The sequence below is a fragment of the Urocitellus parryii genome, chromosome 15 (genome assembly GCF_045843805.1).
Source record: "Urocitellus parryii isolate mUroPar1 chromosome 15, mUroPar1.hap1, whole genome shotgun sequence".
Classification (NCBI taxonomy): Eukaryota; Metazoa; Chordata; class Mammalia; order Rodentia; family Sciuridae; genus Urocitellus; species Urocitellus parryii.
This window is the reverse complement of record NC_135545.1, coordinates 53,808,734-53,833,546: the sequence shown is the minus strand read 5'-3', so window position 1 is coordinate 53,833,546 and position 24,813 is coordinate 53,808,734. Positions and strand designations below refer to the sequence as shown.

Here is a 24,813-nt window from a genome sequence, read left to right as displayed (position 1 = left end):
GGAAGGCCATCTGTGCACAAGACAGGGAACATGGAGGGGAGGACAAGGGAGGGGACCCCAGGAGGAAGAAGCAAGGCAGGGGCTTCTGGCTGAGCTGATGTTCCCAGGATTTAACCACCTCATGGTGAATAGCTCCAAATCCTCCTGTCACCGCACTGAGGGGAAGCCACAGAGGCCACCCAAAGCCCGACTTCAATGAGAGATGGACTCCGTAAGGATGGAAAGGCTCTTGGGAAGGTGAGGGAAGTGCTGGCTGTTGAGTTACTGCCTTGAGTATGACACAGATATTTCTAGACCAAGAATAAATGAAAAGGAAAAAAAAAATTTAAAGGTCAAATGTGAAGCTAAAAAGAGAAAATCATTGCAAAGTGCACAGAGCCCACCAGCCGAGCGTGAGTGCTCAATAAATAGCTTCCATCTTTTCATTATTAACAAGAACTGGATCATAACCCCCAAGAAAAAGGAAAGGGGTCAACCCTGTCCAAAAGAAGGATATGCAAATTTAAGCAAAAATACACCCCTGCCTTTCACCCATCAGATTAACAGAGGGCGAGGTCCAATGCTGGGCTCCACGCCCAGGCACATGTCACACCAGCAACACTCAGCAGCCCATGTTGCCCCAGCAGGATTTGCAGATCCGCGTTATTGACAGTAACAACACAAGGATCAGGAACAACTCTGTCCCTTGATAAGGGAATGATGTTTGCAACGACACCACATTCAGCTAAGGAAAAACCAAAACCACATATTTGTTAAAGAAAAGAAAATGCTTAGCCCAGAGCTGGGTGTGCTGACTGGGATACTCCACCAAGGTCCTGTCCAGCACGCTGCATGGGGTCGCCCAGCGTGCTTGCCCAGCCCGGCCCACAAGCCATGGCCAAGTAACTCTGTTTGCCCCTTCACGGTCAGCCTCGCTCCCACCACAAGCTGTAGGCGTGAGGGATCATGCGTCCCACTGTTCCCAAGGTACAGAGGTGCTCAAATGTCTGTGAATAGGGTCACGTCCTCTCTGAAGCTGGACTGGGATCCTCCCTGGAATGGAGGCTCAGCCCACACAGAATATACTGTCACCACTAAACTCAGCAGCCCTTCATGGTATCCCTGAAGACATTAGGGATTCGGAGGAACCTGCCTCAGCAGCATAAAGGCTATAATATGAAAAACCGAAAGCCGACCTCAAGGTAAATGGGGAAAAACTGAAAGCACTTCCTTTAAAATCTGAGACAAGGATGTCCCCTCTCACCACTCCTATTTTATATAGTGCTACAAATTCAAGCCAGAGCAATTAGACAAGAAAAGGAAATTAAAGGGATAAAAATAGGAAAGAAAGAAGACAAATTATCACGGTTTGCAGATGACAATAAGCCTGTACCTAGAAGATCCGGAAAACTGCACCAAAAGACTGTGAGAGGTTATAAACAATTGCACCAAAGGAGCAGGTTACAAAATCAACATACAAAAAATCGATAGCTTCCCTATATACCAACAATGAATCTGCAGAGAAAGAAATCAGGAAAACAATTCCTTCACAATCACCTCAAAAAAAATAATATATATTTAGGAATAAACCTAACCAAGAGGTAAAAGATCTCTACAGTTAAATTTAAAAATTTTAAAAAACTATAAAACATTGAAAAAAGAAATTGAAGGAGACCCCAGAAGATGGAAAGACCTTCCATGTTCGTGGAGAGGAAGAATTAACATTGTTAAAATGGCCATAGAGTGCATGGTGAAATGCCTGGGACGCACGTTTCTCGGGTCCATAGCTTATATAGGCGGATCTTGCAACTACACCGGGTTCTACCCCCAGACCTTAAATCTCTGGGTGACCAGTACGTGAAGGACGAATTTAGGCAACATAAGACCTTGCAGGAATGGGAGGTGTATGCTTCAATGTTATGGGAACAAGCTAATGAATACAGACAAAATTCAACTGAAAGAGCATGTTTTGGCACCTCCCTCCCAGAGGAAAAACTTAATGACTTTCATGATGAGCAAATTGGACAGTTACAGGAACTGATGCGAGAAATTACTAAACCCAATAGGCAATTTAGTATCACGGAGTCTACAAAACCAAAATTTTAGTAAATACAGTAAAGTTTGACAAAATATAAAATTTAGAACCTTTTAATTATCATTGGATTTTTAAAGTTATTATTTCATCCTTACGTATTATTTTATTTTTGGTTTTTATGAATGCAGTATGTGGATCAGGATCACCAGCAGACAACTGGAAAACTTTAGGACATTGTTGGAATAGCAGTATTTACTGAATGGAATTTGATTTTGTGCATTAAATAAGGAAGCCTCCAAAATGAAATATTGAGAATTTTTTGTATACAAGTTTGTTTTAAATGCTGATGTTCAAGCATTAGAGATTTTCTTTTGCTACATCAGTCAAGTATATCATAATGAAAAATGTAGAATTTCAACAAGTTTATTAGATTGTCATTGTGAAAGTATCATTTCCACTTTAATAATTGCATAGATGATTATTCTGCATGTCTCCTTCTGACTCATTGTTTATTCACAATGAAATGTTAAAGAGAAGCTTTAATATTCAGTATTATATTATCATTTGCATAGTAGATTGTACAAAGTATAATAATGTTTCTACAGTATTTATAACAAAAGGCCCTTCAAATAAAAACAAATGGCCATATACCAAAAGTAATGTACATCTAAAGACCAATGACATTCTTCACACAACTAAAAAAAAAAAGCAGTCCTAAAATTCATGTGGAAGAATAAAAGACCCAGAGTAGCCAAAGCAATTTTAAGCCAAAAAAGCAATTCTGCAGTGATCAAAGTACACTATAAAGCTGTAGTAACAAAACTGCATGGTACTGGCACAAAAACAGACACATAGACCAACAGTACAGTACCAACAGAAGATAAAGAGATAAGCCCACAGGTACAGTCACTAATCCTTGACAAAAGTACCAGAAACATACATTGGAGAAAAGACAGCCTTTTTAACAAACGGTATTGGGACAACCAGTTATCCATAGGCAGAAGAATGAAATTGGACCCTTTTGTCTCACATTGCACAAAAGTAAACTCAAAACGGATCAAAGACTTCAGAATTTGACCAGAAACTATTCAACTTCTAGAAGAAAATACAGGGTCAACACTCCAACTTTCAAACACAGGCAACAACTTTCTTAGTAGGACCCCTAAAGCTCACGAAACAATTCCAAGAGTTAATTAATGGAATAGCATCAAATTAAAAAGTTTCTGCCAAGCAAAGTACGCAATTAGGAATGTGAAGAGAGAATCTATCATGTGGGAGAAAATCTTTGCTAGCTACTCTTCTGACCTCTGTCTTAATATCCAGAATATATATGGAGCTCAAAAAATTTTATACCAAAAAAAAAATGAAATAACCCAATTAATAACCGGGCAAATGGAATTAGACAAGTTCTCAAAAGAAGAAACATAAATGGTCAATAAATACATGAAAACAAAATTCAACATCATTAACAGTTAGGAAATGCAAGTCAAAACTACATTGAAATCTCACTTCACAGCAGTCAGAATGGAAGTCATCAAGAATACAAATGATAAATAAACGCTGAAGAGGATGTGGGGGAAAAGGAACACCTTTATACTGTTGTGACAGCAAATCAGTACAATCACTGAGGAAATCAGTAGGACGTTTCCTCAAAAGACTAGGAATGGACCATAGGCCCCAGCTATACCAGTCCTCGGTATGTTTCCTGAAAGTTAAAGTAGGTCCTACTACAGATACATACATGCATCCCATGTTTATCACATCACAATTTACAACAGAGAAAAATGAAATTACGGCATTTGTAGGGAAATGGAGGGAACTAGAGACTACCCTGTTAAGTGAAATAAGCCAGACTCGGAAATTAAGGTTCACATGTTTTCTGCAATATGTGGAAACTAGAGAGGAAAAAGGAAAATGGGGGATGGGGGGAATCTCATGAAAATCCAAGGGAGACCAGTAGAGGAGAGGAGTGGAAGGCACCGAGGGAGGGGGTGAGTGCTGGGTACTGATAGTAGCCAGATTATATTGTCCTATGGCGTGCATCTAAAAATATTAACAACAAATCCATCCATCTGTATAACGATGTGCACCAATTAAAAAATGTGGAGGAAAAAAAAAATTTTGTCACCATTAACCCCCAGCACCTAGCTTGGTATCTGGCCCTCCATCAGCCAAGTGTGATCTCACGAGGACCTTGTCCACCACAAAGCATGCTCCAAGCCCCTTGGAACATTTAAAGAAAAAAATGAAAATTAGAGTCCATGGAAAACAGCAAAACTGTGCAAGAGTCTTACCTGTTTCTTCTGGTTTGATCTACAGAATAAATCTGCTTCCTCAGCCAACTGGAAAGAGATTAAGACAAACAAAAAAAAGAAAGAAATTAGAAAATAGTGAAGTCTAAGCAAGTTCTAAGGGGTGGGGCCAAAAGGAAGAGAAGCAAAAAGTATTTGGGCCAGGTGTGGTGGCCTACACTTGGAAGGCTGAGGCAGGAGGATGGCAAGTTATCAGCCAGCCTCAGCAACTTAGTGAAGCCCCAAGCAACTCGCAAGACAGTGTCTCTAAATAAAACACAAAAAAGGACTAGAGATGGGGCTCAGTGGTTCAGTGCCGCTGTGTTCAATCCCCAGTGCCAAAAACATAAAACAAGAAATGTTTGGGCAGCTTGGGAAGAGGTTTCCCTATGGCTGAAGACCTCCATTTGAGCCAAGAGGGCTCCTTCCACAAGAAGGGGCTGGGCTTCTGCGTAACGGTGTTTCCTTCTAATGACAGTTACTAGTCCCCAAATAGCTGGTGAAGAAAAATAGCAGAAGTGGGGCCTTTGGTTTACTGGGGGCAGTAACTCATGCTCAGATCCCATGGATACCCATCACCTTGAGAGACTACCCTGAGAAAGCCTCTGTCAACCAGAGTTTGTGACAGGGGACAAACTCCAGCCCTGACTCTGGCTGCCTCGGTTTGGGCCACCTGCCCCCCACTGAGTCCTAACAGAAGGACGCCCTCCCGACCAGCCACACCAGTGGAAGTTTCCATTTCAGTCCCGTTGCTCTGCTCACCCGAAGGCCAAGGCTAAAGAGTAGCCCGAGAGGCCCGACTGGAAGCACTGGAGAGCCCACAGCCCCACGCGCCCACGGCCCACAGGCTCCGGGTGCACCTCCAAAACGCAATGCCCCACCCCCTTCCCTTTAGCCCATTGCCCAAGGGGTGAGTGAGCGAGGACAGAGACAGGTAAGCCAGGCACCTCTCGATGATGGTGGGGGTGGACGCACTCATCGCTTCTTGGTGCAAGATCTTCAAGCCAGAGAGCCACTTCATGGCGTCCTCCCTAGAGTCAGCTGGAGAGGGGGACGGCACAGAAGCATTGTTAATCACTGGGAGACTCTGCCTGGAGCCCCAACCCCAGCAGAGTTACAGACCAGGGGGACGGGAGAGAGCTGCGCTGCCTTCCAGGTTGGCAGGACACCGGGGGCGTGTCCTTCACATCGTCACCGTCCTGGGGCCTGCTCCCAACGGAGACGAGGCTGCACTGGAGATGGGCCTCCTCCCACAGGTGGCAGGGGGGCTCCCCATACCACCTGGACCCGGCCGAGAGTGGCAGTGACTACCACAGAGGCCACTGCTGAAAAGCTGGTGCCGTTCTGAGAGCCTCCCTGTACCTGCCTCCTCTTGATGGGCCCACAGGGGGCGCGCCATCACTACCCCAGCGTGGAAAAACCGAGTCTAAGGTTCGGTGATGTGTCCAAGGCCACATGGCCCCTAAGTGCCATGAAGGACTGAAGGTGTGTCCTCCCAGAATTCCTGACAGGCCTTAGAGTGGGCATTTGGGGGTGACTAGACTGAGATGAGGTTATAGGGATGGGTCCTCCACACGGGGATTAGAAGGGAGGACAGACCCAAGCTCCCTCCCTACCAGGGCGCACGCTGAGAAAGGCCACGTGAGCAGAGAAGGCGACCATCAACCAGCCAAAGGGGACGTCACCAGAACCCACCATGCTGGCAGTATGATCTCGGACTTCCCGGGCTCCAGACTGTGAGCCACCCAGTCTGTGGCATTCTGCTACAGCAGCCAGGGCAGACTGGGACCTGCAGCCCCCCCCAACCCTAACCCTAATGGCGCCCGACTCTGTGGATAACAAGCTGAGGATCCTGAACTCTAAGGTAGGGGTGCTCAGACCCAGCTTCAGACAATCGCTTGGGTGGCCTTCCAAAATCCCAGGGCCTAGGCCCCACCCCGAGATACCACTTCAGAAGGGAGGGCGGGCAACTCTCCCGGGGGTGCCAGTGGGAACACAGGCTGAGGTCTCAGGGCCTCTATCACAATAACGAGTTACCACAAACCCAGCGGGTTAAAGTAACACGGAGGTATCTCTTTCCATTATGGAGGTCAAGTCCCCAACAGGTTGGCAGGGCCGCACTCCTGCTCGGAGCCCTTGGGAAGGACCACCTCCTTTCCTCTGGGGGCTGCCTGCCCTCCTTGGCTGGGTTCAGCACCACTCTGACCTCTGCGGCTGAACCTCTTCCCTCCTGTGATTACACGGGGTCCTGGCTAACCTGGGATCGCCTCCCCATGGAGACCTTAACTCAGTCACATCTGCAAGGTCCCCGCCTCTTGTCAGATGAAGCACGCACAGGCCGCGGGCATTAGGACGCGGACATCTCCGCAATGGAGGGCCTCTGGCTCAGGGCGTTAACTTCTTGTTTTGTCTCATCGAAATTTTTTGCTTTTAGCCCAGGGTGGTGAATCAGAAGCAGGGCCGGGGAGGATGTGCGCCACAATCCCAGCGCCCTCCATACACATTTCCTGTTTCCAAGGAGGCTGGCGGGAGGCGAGGTAGCACCCTGGACAGAGGGAAGCAGCAGCAGGTGGCGCACAGAGCTTGACCTCTCTGCAAGAGGAGGCCGGCCCCTGCAGTCCATGACACCACGGCAGGGCTGTCCATGACGCCACGGCAGGGCTGTCCATGACACCACGGCAGGGCTGTCCATGACACCACGGCAGGGCTGTCCATGACACCACGGCAGGGCTGTCCATGACACCACGGCAGGGCTGTCCATGACACCACGGCAGGGCTGCCATGGGCAGGCCACCCCACTGGCTGGGCCCCCCGAGCCCTCAGGATCAGGGAGCAGCACTGCAACACTTGCCATCCATCCACTAAGCACGTGCAGAGCACCGGCACCTGGTTCCCCTGCCAGGAGCACCCCAAGATCTCCACTCTCACTCCTTCCCCAGGATGAGGAGGAAGCCAGGGCTCAGAAGGGCAAAATGTCCCAGCGAGTGAACCAAGGTCATGGATTCAGGGCCCTAGAAGGAACTCATGCCAAAGCTTGGTATGCACTCAGCCTGCGTGTGGGGCTCCGTGGGCGTGGGGCTCCGTGGGCGTGGGGCTCCGTGGGCGTGGGGCTCCGTGGCTGGAGCTGTGAAGGCCCATGTCAAGGGGCCCCTTTCCTCTGCCCCCTCCCCTGCCCTCCACACACCAATCAAGTGCTCCCCGTTTCCGGCCTACCACCCTGCTCAAGCTCCGGCTCAGGCCATGCCCCCTCCCTGGACCGCCCTCCCTCTTTCCTTTAACTCCTATCAAACCGGCCTTAAAACCCAGTTTACAAGTCACTTTGCAAAGCCTTCCTGGGACCAGGCACCCCGTTTTCCTGCTGCAGGGCACTGTGAACTGCAGCTCTCGTGACGGTGTGCTATAACTTCCTGTCCCCACAGCCATCTCCCCAGGCAGACTGTGAGCTCTGCGACAGCAGCAACCGGTGTCTTTCCTCTTTTCACCCCACTGACACCTCTCTCAGAGCAAGTGCACACAAGATGCCTGGCAAGAGCCATCAGTAAGGGCTGGCCAACCCTAACCGGACGTCCCACACTGCTCGGCTGTCACGGTCCCTCTTGGTCTACTTGAGCAGGATTTATTTCCTCTCCCCTCAGTCACGGTTGTATACACACAGAGGCTGGACCTTAAGCAACCACAGCTTCAGCCCTGTGTAAAGAACCCACCCTCTCCATCTGCTCTCAGAAGACCAGAGTGGGCTCTTCTGCTTCGTGATGATGCACAGGGATGACCAGAAACCTCATGTCCGGATATGTGTGTCTGTGTGTGCATGCACATGTAGCGTGTATTTGCAAGCACATGCATGTAAGACCTCAGCTCCTTCAGATCAGTACCAAGTTTTCTGGGCAGGAGCTCTGGTAGAAAGCAAGGTGCCTGCCTGTGGCAATCACATTAACCACCATTTACTTGACTCTCAACATGAGCCAGGCTGACACTTAAACTCCTCACAGCATCCCATGATGCAGGCATGATTGTTCTTTCCATTTCACAGCTGAGCAGTTGCAGCTCAGAGTGGTTATGTAGCTTGCCCAAAGACACACAGTAGGGCTGGGATTTAAAACCATGATGCTCCAAAGGTATGTTAGTGGGTAAGGATGAGCATCCACTACCAGAAAACTTCCTCAGATGGAAACTGTGGCCCAGGAAGGGAGAAAAGCACACAAAATGACACCCACTTGCCAAACTGAGTGTGCTGAGGACGAACTGGGTGCCGTACAGGATGGTGAAGCAGCAGTCTTCCTTCTGGCGGACGGCTTTCGCACGCTCGAAATCCTTGGAGTTCTTCCCCGGGCGGATCTCCTTGATCTCCATGATGTCCACTGAGGAAATAAGCACGGGCCAGTCAGAAGCAGCCCACCCCTCCTGATCAAAAGCTACAGGGCCAGGACAGCCACAGGGCCCAAGGGAGACTCCTGGCCCTCACAGGATGACCACTGAATGATGGACCAGTCCAAACAGCAGGCCTGACTAGTCCCTTCCTTCCCTTTCTCTGTCCAAAAACAAAACAACACAACTCCCCCCCTTCCTGGGTCAGACCTGTTCCCTGTGCTGGCTCACCCCTTCCCCCACTGCCTTCAACCACCAGGTGAAGGGGGAGCAGGAGTCCCGGGAACCCCCAGGTTGGCTGTTGACTGGCTCAGTGACTGGCCCCAGGACAAATGATGGCCCCGGCTGGGCCCTTAAGCCTTCTCCTGGGACACACTTGGCCAAGACCATTTATGAAGAGTGTTTCAGGGCTGCCACCAGGCTGGCCCCGAGTTGGGGTAGCGGCACCCTGTTGCTGGCCACGTGGAAAGAGACTTCAAGCCCCATCACACCACCAAGTCCGACTGCTCCCAGTCAGGCTCTGAGGCAGCTCCGCCCTGGGAGGTGCCACTTACGACAACCAATGAAGCCAGCGCAGGTTAGTTGGAGACAAGTTTCTGTCACTTAACAACCAAAAGAGCTGCTTCCTACACCTCAGTTCACACATGCAACAGAGAAACAGGAAAGGCAGGGATTCCCAGACGGGGGTGAGGAAGGCAGGACCAGCTCTGCGCCCAGAGGAGGCTGGCTTGGGGAGGAGGAGGCTGGCTTGGGGAGGAGGAGGCTGGCTTGGGGAGGAGGAGGCTGGCTTGGGGAGGAGGAGGCTGGGTAGATCTGACAGGGGGGAAAGCTCATTTTATGTTTTGTCTGTTAATTAACAGAAGAACTGTATACATTTGTCACATACAGGGTGATGTTTGAAACGGGTATACACTGGGCAATGGCTTCACGGAGCCGATTAGCCTATGCATTACCTCCCAGACCTACTCTCGGCGATTTCCAAAAGGAAATGCCTCGTCCAGGGGCTGCAGCCACCAAGTTGCCCAACAAGAAAGGGCCCCTCGGAGTCAGAGCTGAAACAGCAGGAAAGACTCGGGCCATCCTCAGGTGACAGGCCCGCGGGATGAGCGGACAGCCTCTGCCTTCTCACCCCAGGTCTGTTCAGCTGACCATGGTCATGACAGAGGAGGGGACCATCAGCACAGCGCTGGCTCTGGACCCCAGGCGTATCATCACACGCGGCTGCTCCTGGGATCACTCCATGGGACCACGCCCTACAACTCCACGGAAGGAAACACCAGACCAAGGGGCTGAAAGCCGCGGGGGTGCACGGCTTAGTCAGAGGTACCGTCCCAGCGACGACACCCTAGTTGTCACCACGTTAGGAAACTCGCCGTCACCGGGGACCCTGGAGGAACTGGGCACAGGAACGCCACTATTTTGCCACTGCCACATGAGTCTAAAACAATTGTCTAAAACAAAAGGTTTTAGAAATCATCTGTCAATTATGGGTGGCCTCACTGTGGTCAGCTGAGCACGCCCCCTTCTTCACCCAACACAGACACCCGCGGGCTTCCGAGCTTGGCTCTTTATCTGTTCCTCAAAAATAAATCCATCCCCTGCGCTGGAGTTGGTGAGTTTCTAGGGGAAGTCCGCATGCGCCTGCCTTTGCAGTTACCTAAAACCTTTAATGACGTGAAGGTTCATTTACAAAAACAGCTGTCACCCACCCAGTTGACTGACAGGCAAGAGTCCAGTGACAAGTAATGAACTTTTTTTTCCCTTGGTACTGAGGATTGAACCCAGAGATGCTCTACCCCTGAGCGACACCCCAGCCCTCTGTATTGGAGAGTCTTGTCAAGTGGTCAAGCTGGGCTCGAACTTGAGATCCTCCTGCTGGGATGACAGGTGTGCACCATCACGGCCTGGCTCTTTAATTTCCAATCTAGTCTAACTTTTCTCTTTCCCCACAAAATGTCTCGAAAAGGGAATCTGACCTTTTCACCTTGCATAAGAATAATACAAAAATTGACATATGAACATGAAACTAAGGAAAAATGTCCAGACCATGTAACGCTGTCTTCCCACCATCACCAAGTCTATTTCTACTTCCAAAATTGCTGTGAAGCTGTCAACTTCTTTCCATTTCCATGACCAACCCTACAACCCAAGCTGTCATGAGAGGCAACCAAGCTGCTCTGTCCTCTCAGGAGCCTCCTGACACACCTCCTTCAGCAAAGCCCATCACCAGAGCCATCTCTATGAAGGGCCCATGCTGTTCCTGGCATCAGCCTTCCAGTGGTGTCCCATTGCTTCTTAGGACTAAGAACCACAGGCTTTTATGGACACTACCCCCAGCCTGGCCCACTCCCATGCTCCAGCTACGATTCTCACTCCTACCACAGGGCATTAGCATGTGCTGCCAGCTCACCCAGGAATGGTTCTCAGCCCTATTAGCTCCAAGTTGTCCCTCCCAATGTGAGGTCGGTGGCCACTGAACTCGGACAACCTCCCATGGCCTGCTGAGATACATACCAGGCACTGCTCCTCCCCTTCACCCACAGCACTGAACAGGCCAGAGCTTATCCAAGGGAGTCTGTGCATCACTAGCCCTCTGTCCCCAACCCCACCCCAGCATGGAGGCTGCACACGGTGGGCCCAGTAAGAGCTGTTAGAAGAGAGAAAGGGACAGAGAGGAAGAACAGAGAGGAAGAGACAGGGCAAACAGGGTCAGAGGGATCAGACTGGCACAGAGAAGGACAAGGCACTGGGCAAGGAAGGGGAGACAGGCACAGCCCCCAAAGAAGGATGAGAGACGAAGACACATGAGGAAAAGGAAATGCAGGCGGCCCCCAGGCCACCCTAAGGCCCCTCTGTCCAAGACCCGCGGAGGTGACTGTGGAGTCTGTCTCTGGGTTCCTGGAGGGTGGCATGCCTAGGGCGGGTGTGGGAGCCCTACCCTCCTTCCTGCACCCCTTGCCCTGTGCACCTCCCCCAGCTAGCTGCTCATCTGAAATGTTCTTTACAATAAAGCAGTAAAAATAAAGTACCCCCTGGTTTGTGAGTCGCTGTAGCATCCTGAAGAAGGGTCAGGGGAACCCTGATGTGCTGCTGGTCAGTCAGAGGCACTGGTCACAGCCTGGGGCTGGAGAGGCAGGGTGGTCTCATGGGACTCTGCCCTTAACCCATGGGATCTGACACTACCTCCACATAAACAGCACCAGAACTGAACCGAATCAGAAAACACCAGCCAGCATCCACTCGGAACGGCGTGCTCGACATGAGGGAGAAAACTCTGTCTGGAATCGGGAGCCCTGAGCGGGGAAGAGACAGAGGAAAAATCACGCTCTTCCCTTCTCAGAGTGAGGCATTTCCTGCTGTCCCGAGTTTCTGAGAATGGGAAAGAAACGCATCTGGTCCCCCCCCCGCCCTCCCCCTTCCCCCCTCCCCCCATATTCTATCAGGTTGCAACTGGGACTGTCTGGACCTCCGGATCAAGCCAGGAGACAGCACCGGCTTCCTATCCATGAACATGGGCTGTCTTCACCTTCATCATTAGCCCTGAGCCAGACAGCTTGCTGGATGTACTTAACCTGCCCTCAACGTCTTAGGCACACCTGCCTCATCCTGGAGAATAAAAACAAGGCTCTAACGACACAGGAAAACTTACCTAGCTTCCTACATGACAGACGCCTCTCTAACACTTTGTGAATGGTTGCAGGATGGTTCCCTGAAAGCTGAACCAGAGTCGGGGATCCCTGCTCAAGTGATGACGGACGAGTGCTGGAGCGTGAACCACACCAGAGAAGCGGTCCACCTGGAGGCAGGGAGGCAGGCCTCTTGTCCTCCCTGCTAGGCGGTCACTGACTTGCAAGTACCATCACTAGCAAGACCTGGGGGGCTCATTAGCATCTTTGTTGACACACCCAGCACCAATCCTGGAGCACGCAGGCACGCCTCACCAGAAATGATCCTCCCAGCCACAAGGCACAGAGCAGCAAGGACCGGGATAACCCAAGCCACTGTTCCGACCTCGAGCTGGTGACTAGGCAGATGGACTCCGGGTCCACCCAGCCCACCTGGGGCTTCAACCAGTAGCTTCACTCCTCAGTGCCTCCTTTTCCTCATGTGAACACCAGGAGCAACAGTGCTCACACTCACTGCTTCTGTGAGGATCAAGTGAGTGTGGCCATGCGTGTGCACATATGTTTGCCAATGAAAGTAAGGCCGACAATTTTAACTGACAATATAGAAGCTTCTATCACTTGTCACCTATTCTAATATTATTAATGTAATCAAACAAGGCTGGACACTTTGAAGTCCTAAGGAAGAACCCAGTGTCTCTAATTCACCTGTGTGAAAACTGAGGCAGAGATCCTTATGTTGGTAACATGGAAAAAACCATGACAACTTCTGTTACTAGGACATGCGCATCTCTGAGTCCACATGTATGTGTGCATGCGTGCACTGCACGGCATGCCGACACCATCCTCGCTAGCTGAACATGCACTAGAACTTATAAAAATCTTCTCCCCAAATGCACCATCCAGATCTCAGAGCTGCTACGAGGCTCCCGGGCAGTCTCCAGGGAAGGTGTGCATCGGCCTGCGAAGGACAGGAGCAAGCCTGTCTAGAGGTCGAGGGTCGTTGTGCATCGAACCTGGTGTCCCACCCACTCCTAGCCCTTCTGACACACCTGGTACCAACCAGGGTCCCATCTAAATGACATCTTTAGTATTTTTAACAGATTATTTCATTGCTAGTCTCATTACAGTGCAAGGTAGTTTGAGGGTTAAAAAAAAAAACAGTAATTCAGAACAATTCCTGTACAGTAAATTTTTTTTTTGTAAATATGCCCAGTAATTAATTTATTAGAAAATCAAATACCTAGGTATCTATTATTGTTGATACTTTGTATTTGTGAAAAAAAATGGGGTGGGCTGCTTTTGGTACCTAGAGCAGCGAGCAAGGCTGAGGAAGCAGGCGGGCGCTGAGGCGTGGGTCACCCGCAGCGTCTGTACCCACTGGATATGATGGAGTGAGATGCTATCCAAAAAAGTAGCTCTCTGACACACTTCCAGGCACATGAGCTCAGCTGGGGAGGAATACCCGTTCGCACACTGCACCTGTCTGTGTGATGGGAAGAGGTGCCAGGAGATTCCCACCAACGGGCATCCCTGGGGGCAGGACGACGGGCCAGGACGGATGACATGGTCGGCACTGGCTGGATGTCTTGCCAACAGCACAGTCATTAAAGCGACTGACATTATTTCAAAGTCAGCTACGGTTGGCTGGCACAGCTCAGACCGTGCGTTCTTGTGTGGTGGGGCTCAGCGGCCGGGCTTCCTGCTTGAAGAAGCAAGATAACTCGGCCACAAACCAGGCCCGACTCTGCTCGCCCCACCTCCTTCCCAGCACCGCCGTGGGTCTTCCCCGTCCCGCCACCTCCCCACCACAGCTTCTGGAGCTGGCCAGCCCCTCTTCCTGCCCTCCCACCCATCACCCTCAAACACACCCTCGGGGTTTCCAGCCCCTGGCCATCTCCCCTCTTCCTCTCCCTCCCCGCTCACCCCCCCAACACCTGGCCAGGCTGGGCCTATGACCCTTCTCAGACTCCATTCCCCTTCCTCCTCCCACTCCCCTGCTCCTCGAGACCCCTGGGGCATGCTCCCATCCTGACACCAGGGCCGTGGCCCTCCCCCCAGTTCCTAGGCCTGTCCCGAGGTGGCACCCTCTGCCCACAAACCTGATGAAAATATCAAGATCAAGTGGGGAAAGACAGGCAAGTGACCTGGCGCCCACATGCCCCCCACCTCCTGCGACTCCCACCTTCAATCGGCCAAGGCCCTCGAGCTGCTGAGTGCCGTGGGCGCCAGGATGAAGCGACAGCGGTCCCTGCCCTGGCAGAGCTCCAAGGCTGGGAGGGAACCCAAAGACCTGGTTCCAACCCGGCAGGTGGACCCAGGTGCCGGTGGCCAAGTGCCTCCTTTCTCTTTCTTTGTGTAAACCTATGAAATACCACAGGGCCAGGCCCTGGGGACCCTGGGGTCTGTCCAGCCTAACTTGGCTCTTAGGATGACCTTCTCTCCCCCTCAGCAGCCGCTCCCTGCGGGTGGGTTCACATTAAGTGAAAAGACCAGAGCTGCGGCCCAGACAGGCTGCTGTAAAAACCAGGGGTGAGGTCCTTTCACAGTGCAGCATGGACCCTGAGCTGGATACCGAGCGAGAGGCACAGAACGTGGAGCTGCAAAGGGCTTCGGGGCCCAACACAGACCAGCAGGAGGAGCCCGGCTGCGGAGAATCTGGCAGACCTGATTCAAAGCCAACTCTTCCTTTCCTGGATGTGCAGTGTGGGTGGGTCCCTGTATCCTGGATTAACCTTCACTTTTTCCATCTGTAAAATGGGGAAATGGTTCACTTCCCACAGGTAGATACTCCACAAAACCTCAGCTGTCCTGAGAGCTACAGATGTTAGAAAGTGCTATACCCCTGGGGCGGGGGCGAGGACGCCTTTAACTTCCTATATATATAATTGATGGACGGTGAGTACAGCCAGCCTGCTTCCACACAAAGAGAACATTCCGGATAACTCACATCTTTACGTCGTTGGTACTCTAGTGCCTTCTGCTCACACAGAAATATTCCAGGGACAAGAGTTTGGAGGGACAGTGGGGAAACTGAGGCTCCTCCCCCCAAGGGAGGGGCAGGGAAACTGGCGACTCCAGAGCTGGCCCTCAGCTCCTGTTCTGACCCCATCCACACACCAGGCACCCCCTGCCCTGCCAGAGGGCCGCTGCCCCCAAGATGCCTGTGGCGTGGGCAAGTCCGGGGCCAGGGCTGGACCTAAGCCACGCCCCCTGGGCAGCTCCCAGCACAGAGCCCACCCACTCCACGCCCTCAGCAGTAGCCTGTGTTTCATTTTCCAGTCTCCACACTCGGGAGATAAAGGAAGAAAGAGCTTTGTGTCCAGGGCTGCCCATTCCCCCAGCAGGCACCGTCAAGGTCCTCTCCCACGTCCCCTGGTGGACGTCACTCAGACACGGTGCTCTTCCTTCTGCTGGAAGCCAGAAGAGAACACTCCTGTGCGTGGGGCGTGGGAGACAGGTGGCTTGAGGCAGTGCCCACCTCGCCCTGTCTCCATTGCAAGGCATTTTAATACACCTTGGGCAAAACACGCCCCTAGCATCTAGGCTGTGAAATCCAGTTCCCATCCCATACCAAATTAGGTCCTTCGGTAGAGCGCCTCCGAGCATGCACAAGACCCTGGGTTCGATGCCCAGCACCGCAAAAGAAAAATAAGTGAGTCCATTTTAAAACAAGCCTTAGGTATAAAACAGCCCAGGTAGTGCACAGACAGAGCAAAACTTGAAAAGATAATATAGGGCGCAGTCACTACCTTATACAGCCTGTGAGAATCTAAACTTGTTCTGCTTTAAACCATTGCTGAACATCAAAATTACCTCAGAAAGCCCTGGATATATGAAGACCCCTTCCCCCACAGATGTGGGCTGATCCTTTTTTTTGGTTTTGCTGTTTCTGGGCTTCATGGAGCCACAAAGCTCTCAAACGATATCTCATTTATCAACCTTACAGCTCGCTCTAGCTGCAGGCAGCAGGCACTATTTATCTGTATTTTTCTTGAAATTAATTCACCTTTTTCACTCCAAAGGACACATTGTAAGAATGATTTTAGGTCTCTGGCAAAAATAAAACTAGTACCACTCACCATATGAAACAGGAATCACAAAAAGTCAAGTCGGTGGAAATAAGACACCGTGTTCAATTTTACCTAGAAACAGGCCTCGGCTCCATGCTCTGAGCTACAAAGGGAGGAAGAGACTGTGGAGGGGAAGGGAGCCAAGTCCCCAGGTGAGACTCATGGGTGGAGCAGAAGTCAGAGCAGGGTCCCCTGGAGAGGAGGCTGGTGGGGCCCAGGGACTGTCTAGAGTTGTCGGGATGGTCACCAAGGGGCACGCATGTAAGAACAGCCACTTGCGCTCCATCTGTGCGCTTTACCAAGTGTAACAAAGAAACGTTATGTCTTTGATGACAAAAGACGCTGACATTTGAGGAACAGAGGATGGTAGGGACAATTGCAAGGCCTGACCTTACTGTGGTAGAGCACACAGGGCCCTCGTGTGCCACACAGGTGACGAGATCATCCGTCACACACACAGGTACAAGGAAAACCGGGGAATCTGTGACGTCATACTCCATGGTTCTGCAAGACGTTGACCTGGGGGACGCTAAGTGAAGTCTACTATTCCTACAACCTTATGTGAGTCTACAATTATCTAAATTGAAAGGCCAAGGAAAAAATGCTCAGTATCAAGAAAGAAAGACATTTTAGTACACAACAGGTGTTCTTGTCCTGGTCAGAAAGACGGGCAGGAACTGAAAAGGAAACCGTGCTCCCCACACTGCCCACGCCCCCAGGCGCACCTGGAGATCATGCCAAGCCATGGCGCCTCATGCACCATCTCTGGGGACCCTGGGAGATGGGCCCTCACTCCTCCCAGCCGGCCACTCCCAATCCTCCACCAACCCTGGGCTCCACCCTTGAAACAGCCACACTATTTCTAGCTGGGCCAGAAATAGATGCTCTTGCAGCCTCCTGATAAGCCAGGCCTGGAAACCCAAAGGAAGTGCCCGCAGGGCCCAGAGCCCGGCCTGGCACTGGGGTCTGTTTCGGAAAGGGTAAAGGTCATGCGGCTCCCCAAGAGGCTGGGAACACAATTCCATGAACGTGAGTCCAGGTATCCTGGGCACCTGCGGAGGAAGTGCCAACCGGGGCTCCCCTCAAGGACGGCCCTTTGCCGAGGCACACCCTGCACTGACCTGGCCCAGCCAGCACCACTGAGCACCTACATCTCATTCTTTGAGCTCATGTTTTGTCTTTCCTGTGTGTTTTTATGTCTTTTGGGAGGAAAAGAAGGATTATAAGAATATTGACAGTCATCTCAAATTCTAAAGGTTTGACTGCGATCGAATCCTCCCATGGAAAACACTGGTCCTCGTTCTCCCTCCTGGGACCTCCTGGCACCTGCGCACACATGAGGCAGAGATCACTGTCTCCATTCCACAGATGGGGAAAATGAGGCAGAGAGTGTCCAGGACTGTGGGTGACGGATGGAGAGCTCTCAGAGCTGCTGCCATTGCTGTCTGGGGCTTCAGGGTTGTGGCTCCTTCCACAGCTGCTCCAGAGCGGAGGTCTGTGGCAGGGACGGCTTGGATGGAAGCAGGGCAGGAGGTCTTCCTGGATGGGGACCCATGGGGACAAGGCATGGCTCCCCTCTCCAAGGGAGAGTCCCTGGAGCTCCCTGGTTGGGCGTGGAAGGGGTGTGTTTGCTTGGGCTTCTATAGCTCGTTCGGGACTCTCCTTGTGTGGATGGGAGGAGGCCTTTGTCCATCACAGAAATGGACACTGTACGTGGCTTGTCCTGGCTGCAGTCCGGTTCTGGGTCTGGATTCCCCCACCGGGCCAGGACAAGGCACTCTGGGTGCTGTTTTTCTCAGAGAAGGAGGCAGAGGATGATGAGCTTCATGGTGCCCCCTCCTTGGCTTGGGTGTCGGCTCTGCCATTTTTGTCTGAGTGACTTGGGCAGGCTCCGAGATTGCCACAGCCCTGGGCAGCGGCCATCATTTTCTTGGCCTCCAATCTGAAGAGGAGGAAACGGGCTGAGGGAGGTTGGGCGCGTGGGTTCCGAGCCCTGCCAGTCCATCAGAGCCTGTGCGCCCCAGCACCCCGCAGGCTGGCTCCTGGGCCGAGACGCTGAAGCCACCTGACAGCAGCTGTAGGAACAGAGCCCCACAGAGGTCAGGTTCAGGACAGAAACACCCGACTGGGACAGAGGACAGACAGACCAGGTCCTTGCCGAGTGCCCAGGGGTGCCGGAGCTGACGTCGCCGGCTCCTTCATCTGCACACCAGCGTGGAGAAGGCAGCCTCTCTTCCCAGAGCTGGCTGGGAGGTGACGTCATTCATTCAGGGCCACCCGGCGGGGCTTTGGTTGTCAGAGGCATCAGGGCGGTGGGTGGGGGCATCCGTCGTGAGAGGCCTGAAGACCAGGCGAGCCCCGCCACCTCCCCTGCCCCTCCCAGCTCCAGGGAGCCGCTCCCACAATGTCCTCTCAGAAGCCTTGGGACAGTAGGACAGCTTCTGGCTAAGTGGGACCTTCCCTGAAAGCCAGGGGTCTCTCCCGGCAGAAGGAGGTCAAGGTGCTCAGGGCTGCCACTGCCAAGGCCACCCATGTGGTGAGTGGGAGCAGGACAGGGAAGGAGTTCCAGGTGCCTCCGCCTCACTGCAGGGACTGGGTCACACTGGCCACATGCTGGCTCCGTGGGCTGACAGAGCCAGGCCAGGAAAGGCCCGGGGGTGGGGGCAGATGACAGAGGGGACCCGGTTTCCCAGGAGCCTTTTCTGAGCCCCAGGACCCTACACACACACAGGCTCAGGCCTACCCAGCCACCTAGGGCTGGAACGCAGCCTCAGGGAGCCAGGGCCCTCGTTCTCGGGAAGGGCAGGGCGCCCCTGACTGGCAGGTCCAAATCTGACAACTCCTCTGGAGGGTCCCCTTCCCCTCCCAGACACCTCCAGCTTCTCTTCACACCTTAAGTGACCACGCATTCCACGCTGCCTCCATGTTCCAGGACAGGACGGTGCACACAGGGACCTTGGAGTAGTTGCCAGTGGAACGGCGAGCTCCTGCCCGACCTGGCACTTACAGCTGCCTACAGCTAGCTGGTCACCCTCCCAGACAACAGGGCGGTCTCCTCCTCTAGCTTTGTAGGCACCGGGTCTGGCCTTCAGTGGATACCAGCCACTCCTGGACGTTGAATAAAATGACAAATCATCTTCAAATAGGAAAAGAAGAGCCTGCAATGGAGGAAACCCTTACCCTCAGGTGCTTCACCTGAGGATTATTTCTAAAGCGAGGCTCCCTGTACAGGGAGTGTCCTCCACTATCACCACAGTCACAAATATCCCCGAGTACTCACAATGAGCCAAGTCTTATGAGCATTTCCTCATTCAAACCTCACAGTATCATCATCACCCCATTTATCAGAGGAGAAGACTGAGGCAGGCAGATGATAAACCCACTGCTGATAACCAGCCACCTCCCAGCTCCCAAGCTCAGTTGGTTCCTGCAAGACCACAGAAGCTCGTTCCTTCTGCTCAGGGCAGAGCAGACGCACTGGCCCCCCGTGTGGCCTCTGCAGCGAGTCCTCCCTGTGGTGAGCAGGCCGGCCCTCCATTTCCCCACCAGACTCAGCGTTTTGCAAACCAAGGCTGGGGTGGCCAGTGTGGCCTCCTGCAGTTCCTGTTACAGAGAGCGAGGACGTGAGACACTTCCTTCCCTTTCAGAGATGGTGGGATTGGGGCAAGAGGTTGGTCGGGCCTCTAGGGTCCCAAAGCACCCTCCAGCCAGGCAGGTTCAGCCGGAGTCTCCTCTGCACAAGGACCTGAGTCCTACTGAGGGGGTACAAAAGCCAGGCTGACTGCACAGCCTGGGGACAAAATCCACAACTGGCCTCCTCCTTTCCTAGCAGCAGCTGGGGACGCAGGATCACAAGCCCGCCCCAGCATGTCCAGTGTGCTGCCCATAAGCCCCTTTACTTCCATGTCCCCACCAGCAACTGGGGGACACCAACAGACTTGACAGACAGGCTGGCCTCCTGACAAGGGGGTTCAAGGAAACAACAGATCACGCCAGCAGGGCGCCAGGCACAGCTGGCGCTCAAACACTTGCTGCTGCTACCCCACAGGTCCTCCAGCCAATGCAACGTCCCCTCATCAGTCAACAAAGTCTCTGAGGGCCCGAGAGCCTAGCGCAGTCTGGAAGCCGGGGAGCCAGCAGCGAACAAAGCAGATCAAATCCCTGTCTCCAGGAGTGACATTCTGACAGATGAACAAACCAGTGCAAAAATGACACCAAGGCACAGCAAGGCGCCGGAGTGGGTGAGAGAGGAGGAGCTCCCATAGAAAGTGATCAGGGAAGCCTCCCTGGGGGAGGGGACATCTCCCCCAGGGTTGATGTCTGAGAGTATTCCAGGCAGAGCCCATAGAGAGTGAAAGGCTCTGAGATGGAAAGATGTGTGGTGAGTTCCAGGAACAGCAGGGTCACTTCCTGCTGCGACACACAGCATCTGCTCCTGGGAGCCTTCTTGACCCTGAGCCTGCCCCACTGCACATCTCCTCCTGGGCACTCCCTTTGCACCAGCTCTGCACCTGCACATCCAGGTCTCAGGAAATGATTTTGTGCAGGAGAAATGACAGAGGATTTATAACCACATCTATCATTGTCAATAAAGAGCTCAAGCCAATGACAAAAACGTTAAGAACTGCAGAACGGGGTGATGGGTGCATTATTCCTGTGCTTTGCTCTCTATGTTCAAAATATTTTGTCATGTCAAATCTCAAGCATGTATTATTTAAAGTAAATAAACATCCCCATAAATGAATGCAAATCACAGACATGGAAAAAGACAGGGCAGGGGGCAGACCCCTCGTCATCATGAAAACCCAGATTCTACTACGATTTCTGGCTCCAAGCATAGAAATGTGTGAGGAAAAGTGCCTGTGGCGAGAAATTCAATCAAAGACCCCCCAAATCAAGGATGCAGTTGGTGAGGGGAAGGCATGCCCATCTACGGAAAAGGGAACTGTGCATATGGTGGAATTCTGCTTCTAGGAATCTACCCTGCAGATGGACCAGCACACCCATGCGAAGGAGCAGGACGGGAAATTTCTATTCTGCATGATCAGAATCACCTCTTGTCCACAAGCGGGGGACCGACTAAAGGAACAGCCATGAGGAATAGAGGAGCCACCCACCATGACCGACCAGAGGACCATCCAGGGCACCTCAGGGGCAGATGGCAGGCTGCAGGACCACAGGTGGTCTCCTGTTTAATAGATGAAGAAACTGAGGGCCTGAAAGGCTCAAGTAAATTGCTCAGAGCCATAAAGCAGTTGGAGGTGACTCTGTCCCACTCCTGATTGAAGGAGTCAGGGGTTTTTTTGAATATTTTTTTAGTTACAGATGGACACAATATCTATTTATTTCTATGTGGTGCTGAGGAGCAAACCTAGTGCCTCACACGTGCAAGACAATGCTGTACCACTGAGCCACAACCCCAGCATCAGGTTTTAAAAAATTTTTTATGCTTTAAAAACTGAAGTATGTATACCTGTTTTATAAGTATGTCTGGATTCAGAATTCTAAAGACATTGGCTCCAGTCTCGTTTAAAAACTATATGTGCATGGGTGTGGAAATACACCTAGGAAAGACACTTAAGAAATAAAAATACCCACTAAATAGTAAACACGTATTGCCCCTGGGATTTGGGAAAGGAAGAGCCCCTTTTGAATTCGCATTTGCATTGTTTAGGTTTGTTGGGATGAGCAGTGCTCCTCAGTAACAGAGTGAGAGCGAGATCCTCCCCGGGTCTGCAGTGGCCAAATCAACGGACAAAACCCAGAATCATCCTGAAGGTACAGGAACCCGGCCGAGGCACACCCAGACCAGGGGGCTGTGCAACTCGCAGAGGGGGCAGAGACCTTCATCTGCATCAGCCGAGTTGGGAAAATTTCCTGAGGTGTCATGGAGGAGCAAAGGCCAAATGTCGCTGCTTGGATGACAAGCCACAGAGAAGATGAGAGCCAGCGGGGACAGGGCAGCGTTCCAGGCCTGGGTCGGGGTGAAGCTGCGCACAGCGGTTCATCTCATGACGATTCGTTATACTGAATACCTGGATGTTGCTTCCCATTTTAAAAGGGAAAAACAAAGGGGTTAAGAACACAAGATTGAGCCAGGAGCGGTGGCGCACGCCCATAATCCCAGGAGCTTGGGAGGCTGAGGCAGGAGGATCGCAAGTTCAAAGCCAGCCTCGGCAACTTAGTGAGGCCCTAAGCAACTCAGTGAGACCCTGTCTCTAAATAAAATACAAAAAAAGAGCTGGGGATGTGGCTCAGTGGTTAAGGCCCTGGACTCAATTCCTGAAATCTCTCAATGGCTGCATGCTCTCTGTTTTCTGGTCTCATTCCCAGCCCCTCTTCCCCGCTGCTTGCCCTGCCCTGGTTTGGTTTTGGTTTTGTTTTTAAGAAAGACCCTGCCAGGATGAGGACCAGCACGTTCTCTTGTCGCACTCACTGTTCCCGTACCCCACACTGCCTCGGACGGAGCATCTCCAGACCACAGCCAGGGCTGTGCGAAGCCACCATTGTCAGACAAGAACTCAAACAGTAGGCGAGGTGGCAGGATGCCTGGGTGACGGGCAGTGTCCCCCTGGAGAGAAGTCTCTGGTGATGAGCCCCAGGGCTCTGGCCTCTGTCAGTTCCTTTTGCCATTTTTCTCAAGTTTCCTTACTCGGAGAAGGAACGCACACTAAGAAGCCCATGCTGCCTGAGCTCGCCTGCGTCAGTCTGCCTCTTCCCCAGGCCTCTGGAACGTGGTCCTTGTTCCATCATCACAACTGAACTCGGAAGGCTGGAGCTGAAAAGGTCACCTTCTACATGAGCAAACCGAGTCTCAGAGGAGCTTTGTAACTTGCTAAAGGTCATGTCTCCCCAGGATCCCCCCAAGCCCCCAAGGACACATCATCCATCAACACTGTGGCTGATCAAAGCAAAGGAAGGGACGCTACCCCACCCGACAGCTGCGAGCTGTGAGGAGCTCACGGGCTGAAACAGACCACAGAGCTGCAGGTCTGAGAACCGCAGGGGGCTGCAGATGTGCCCTGCTCGGTGACGAGCTTGCTGTTTGTTTGTTTGTTTAAATGAGTCAACGCCCATTTTAAAAATGAGACTTCACAGTATCAACCTACGGACTCCAGCCACCGATCTGCCTCATAGGAGCCTCCACCTGCCTGTTCCAGTTCCAGCTGCCCCGCCAGGGCTGCAGGGTGTATGCAGCCTGGGGCTGTGATCATTCGTCTCCCACTGCTCTAATTCAGGTCACCTCACCTGTACCGGAGTCTCCGGTCCCTCCTCTGAAACACAGAAGGCAAGATCTTAGAGGAATGAACACAGTTTTACTTTCGAGTCTAAAAACTCGATTGCACCTGTTCAAAAGAGCCAGCAATCTTTCCCAGCTGAAGTGGGCAGTCATGTACTAGGTACCTTCCTGTGTCCCACTGCGGGTGGACCGTGCAGAAGTCCAGTGAGTCTTATTTTGGCATAAGGTCCACAGGGACCTGCAACCTGAGGCTACAACAGGAGCCTGCTCACAGAGAATCCATGGGGCACAAGGAAACCCCTGGAGCAGCTGGGAGGCAGAGGCCGGAGGCAGCTAATCAGTTACCTGGCTGTCCAGAGGAAGCAGGAGGCTGGTCGAGAGTTGTCCTAGAAATCCGTGGCAGAGCCATTCCAACAGAATGGCTTCAGTAAGTTCCTGCTACCTTTTGAGACTCGGTTTCCCCATCTGTAAAATGGGTAGACTCCTCAAGAAGCATTAGGGGGGCTTTTCAAGCACCAAGGACAGAGGCTAATAGGACCACTCAGGACACAGTTAATAAACAACGCTGGCTACCACCATGTTCAGCACTGAACACTGCATGGAAGGTTCCCTCACAAGCACCAACGCCAGTCACTGGACCTGCATCGTTCTGAGTGCTTTCTTAACACACGAGATTCTAAAAATCCCTATGAGGCAGGTACCTTTATTATTCCCATCTTATCAATGAGGAGACAGGCACATGAGCAAGCAACTTGACCTAAAGCTTCATTGGTAACACAGCTGGAGTTTGGCCCCAGGAAGTTTGTCTTTAGAGTGCCCCATCCCACCCCCCACTCAGTGCTGGGACTCAGACCCAGGAGCCCAGGGCTGTGTTCGTGTGGAGCAAGCCTTCTACTCCCGAGCCACAACCCCAACCTAGGTGCCCTCAGCACTGGGCTGCTGCCCCTCTATGAGGACACCTTATCCTGGGTGCTCTTCTCAGGTCTGCCTTCTCTGAACCTGGAATAAACACAGAAGAAGCCTGGGGTGGACCCAATGTAGGAGATGGGGGTGAGAGGAAGGAGGACTGCAGGTTGTGGCGTGGGTACTGGAGTGTGGTGGTGCACCTCTTAGCGAGATGGGGACAGCGGAAGGAGTGGATTTTACAGAGGAAGATCCTCATGTCTTGGTGACAAGTTCCACTTTGGATGGCTAGGTGTAAAGGAAT

At 52.3% G+C, this 24,813-nt stretch overlaps 1 protein-coding gene and 1 pseudogene across 1 annotated transcript in view; one reads left to right on the top strand and one right to left on the bottom strand.

Annotated features, from left to right (window-relative positions):
• The window catches only part of Plcg2 (phospholipase C gamma 2), a 121,362-nt gene that overhangs the window by 69,040 nt on the left and 27,509 nt on the right, over positions 1-24,813 (bottom strand). The window contains exons 2-4 of the mRNA XM_026392997.2: positions 8,520-8,663; positions 5,253-5,346; positions 4,309-4,356 (exon numbers count right to left, since the gene is read on the bottom strand). Of these exons, the coding sequence (XP_026248782.2) occupies positions 4,309-4,356; positions 5,253-5,346; positions 8,520-8,663 (286 nt within the window). The remainder of the gene's footprint in view (positions 1-4,308; positions 4,357-5,252; positions 5,347-8,519; positions 8,664-24,813) is intronic.
• On the top strand, positions 1,735-2,085 carry LOC113185767 (succinate dehydrogenase assembly factor 3, mitochondrial pseudogene; annotated as a pseudogene).